The 2,481-nt window shown below is 41.8% G+C and overlaps 1 protein-coding gene across 1 annotated transcript in view; it reads left to right on the top strand.

Annotated features, from left to right (window-relative positions):
* LOC104536744 (5-hydroxytryptamine receptor 2A-like) overlaps positions 1-1,784 on the top strand; it is a gene marked incomplete at its 3' end in the record, with an annotated part of 5,729 nt that extends 3,945 nt beyond the window's left edge. Inside the window, exon 2 of the mRNA XM_010179455.1 lies at positions 1,584-1,784. Within this exon, the coding sequence (XP_010177757.1) occupies positions 1,584-1,784 (201 nt within the window). The remainder of the gene's footprint in view (positions 1-1,583) is intronic.
* Positions 1,785-2,481: the final 697 nt, after the last annotated feature.

The following is a 2,481-nucleotide window of genomic DNA, read 5'->3' as shown; positions in this document are numbered from 1 at the left end:
CCTGCTGTTCCAAATCTTCTTGTACTGTACCTCCAAAGCAGACAGGCACACCCCAAAACACCAGCATGTTCTCACAATACCAGCTTTGCCATTGCCCCATGTTGCACTGCCATGGGCAGCTTGGGTAATACGCTCTAAATTAAATCACCACAAGAGAAGGGCATGGCTGACTGCAAAACTTGCTCCTAGGAGAGTTATTAGTGGTACCCTGCAGGACTGGAAGGGCCTTTGAATGGGGGTCCTGCAGGGCTCTGCTTAGCCTCAGCACTGCTCCTAACAACGTGGGCAGTGTATGGAGTGTGAGCTTACACAGCTTTCCAAAAGCACCAAGCTGGGAGAGGTTACAAGCACTCAGAGGGATGGGATCAGAGTCATCAACAATCATCTGGACCCCTGAAGAGAAAATCTGAAATGAACAAATAACATTCAGTGAGGATAAATGCAGAGACATCCACTTAGGAATAAGAGAGCAAACCAACTACTGCTGGGTAAATTTGTCCAGTTTTCAGGAATGCTGAGCAAGGTCTGGCTGCCAAAATGGATCATAAGCTAAGCACATGTCACTAGTATGATATTTTCATACAAAAACCACTCATCATTCCAGGTTGTGTAAGGACATTCCCTGCAAGATACCTGAAACTATATTTTATTTCACTTAGCAGTCAGGAGGCCTTCGCAAGAGTACCAAGTCCTGCTTTGGTCACTGAGCGATAAACAAGATGTGGATAAATTGAATGAAATTAAATAGATTCCAGAGCAGAGAAACAAGAAGCACAAAAGTTTTAAAAGCATCATCTGTAAGCAAAAGATAAAGGAATTGGAAGAAGAAAAAAACTAGGCAAGACACGATAGCCATCTTCCAATAGCTTCCAGAAAGGACAGCAATCAATTATTCTTCATGGCTAGTGGAAAGAACAAGGGAAAACGGAAGGCTTAATTTGCAGTGAAGAAGATGTAGGTTGGACATTGGTAAACACTAATGCATTTGCTTTAAATTGCTCTCTCTGGAGGAGCCTATCAATATTCACTGATACAGGGAAAATCCTTATTTAAGTATGTGGTAGGTATCTAAAGACAGGTGAGATAAATATCACTGGTATGCAACAAAATATACTCCTTTCTTCAGCTGCCACTAAATCTAACATTTCAGTTTCACAATTTAGATATACCTGCATATCAGCAGGTGATAATAATGTAGTAATTACATGGATAAAAAGTCTGAAAACAACATTGAGAACTTGCAGTTTTACCATGACAGAATTGCTTCTCTTTCCATAGATTTGCTGCCAGAAATGGTAAATTATAACTTTAATCATTAGAATTAAACAAATAGCATTAGAAAGAAAAAAAACATACACTGCTTGTAGCCTGGGAAAGAAGCACAGTTAATCCCAAAAGCTACAGAGTTAGAAGGTTGCAAGCAAATAAAAAAGGTTTCTTAAAACAGTGTCAGGCAGCTTCTATTGAAGGCATCCCTTACTACCCGCTTCTACTAGAAGGAGATGTGCACTAAGACATGTGTGCCACAACACAAGATGCGAGCGTGTCACATTCTTAGCTGATGTCAACTTTCTCTTGCACAGGATACACATGGCCTCTACCTACAAAGCTTTGTGCTGTTTGGATCTACTTGGACGTGCTCTTCTCCACCGCCTCTATCATGCACCTCTGTGCCATCTCCCTGGATCGCTATATTGCCATTCGAAACCCCATCCATCACAGTCGGTTTAACTCAAGAACTAAGGCTTTTGCAAAAATAATTGCTGTTTGGACCATATCAGTTGGTAAGTGAGGCAATATTTTAGCATGTAAATGCAGATTTCTAGCCTTTGAGAGTATGTGACATATGCATTGCAGGCTAAAACTGTCTGCAATATTTTGCTTGCCACCGCCTTAAGAAGTGCTGTAATGTAGTAATTATGCGATGGAAATCAACAGCGACAATGGGAAATGGAGCAGAACTGAGCAGTGCTGTCACTGAAAGAATATACAGCAGTGACAGGACTGCTGGGTTCAAGTTTGTTTTGGAGATGTGTTCATTTCCCATATTGATTATCCGTCATTACCTCAACATCTGAAAAGAAAAAATATCTCAACTGAAAAAATGATCTCCCTGTTTTATGTCAGCTATTCCCAACTTCTTATTAGGGTAATTTGCTTAGAGATGCTTCTAACGGGAAGATATTTTCTGCCTTTTTCAATGCATAGGGCAAGGTATTAACGCATCCTATTTAAGAGGCATTAGATACTCTGTGTACACCATAAATGAGAGAAGTTTCCCCCCAGGACAGTTCAGAGTTGCAGCCTGAAATAGGTGCCCTGAATGACTCCCTCCCTAGATGAATCGCTTTTTGCACTGGCAAAACCCAGAGGATCAAAACTGGACACAGGACTGCCACTCCTCCATCCCTGTGGTGGCAGCACCCTCAGTCCAGAGCCATTTCGTGGTGAGGGAGGTGGAAAGGGCTTGATGTCTGCTGC

Source organism: Mesitornis unicolor, unplaced genomic scaffold (assembly GCF_000695765.1).
Source record: "Mesitornis unicolor isolate BGI_N332 unplaced genomic scaffold, ASM69576v1 scaffold2332, whole genome shotgun sequence".
Lineage (NCBI taxonomy): Eukaryota > Metazoa > Chordata > Aves > Mesitornithiformes > Mesitornithidae > Mesitornis > Mesitornis unicolor.
This window is presented reverse-complemented; position numbering and strand designations above follow the sequence as displayed.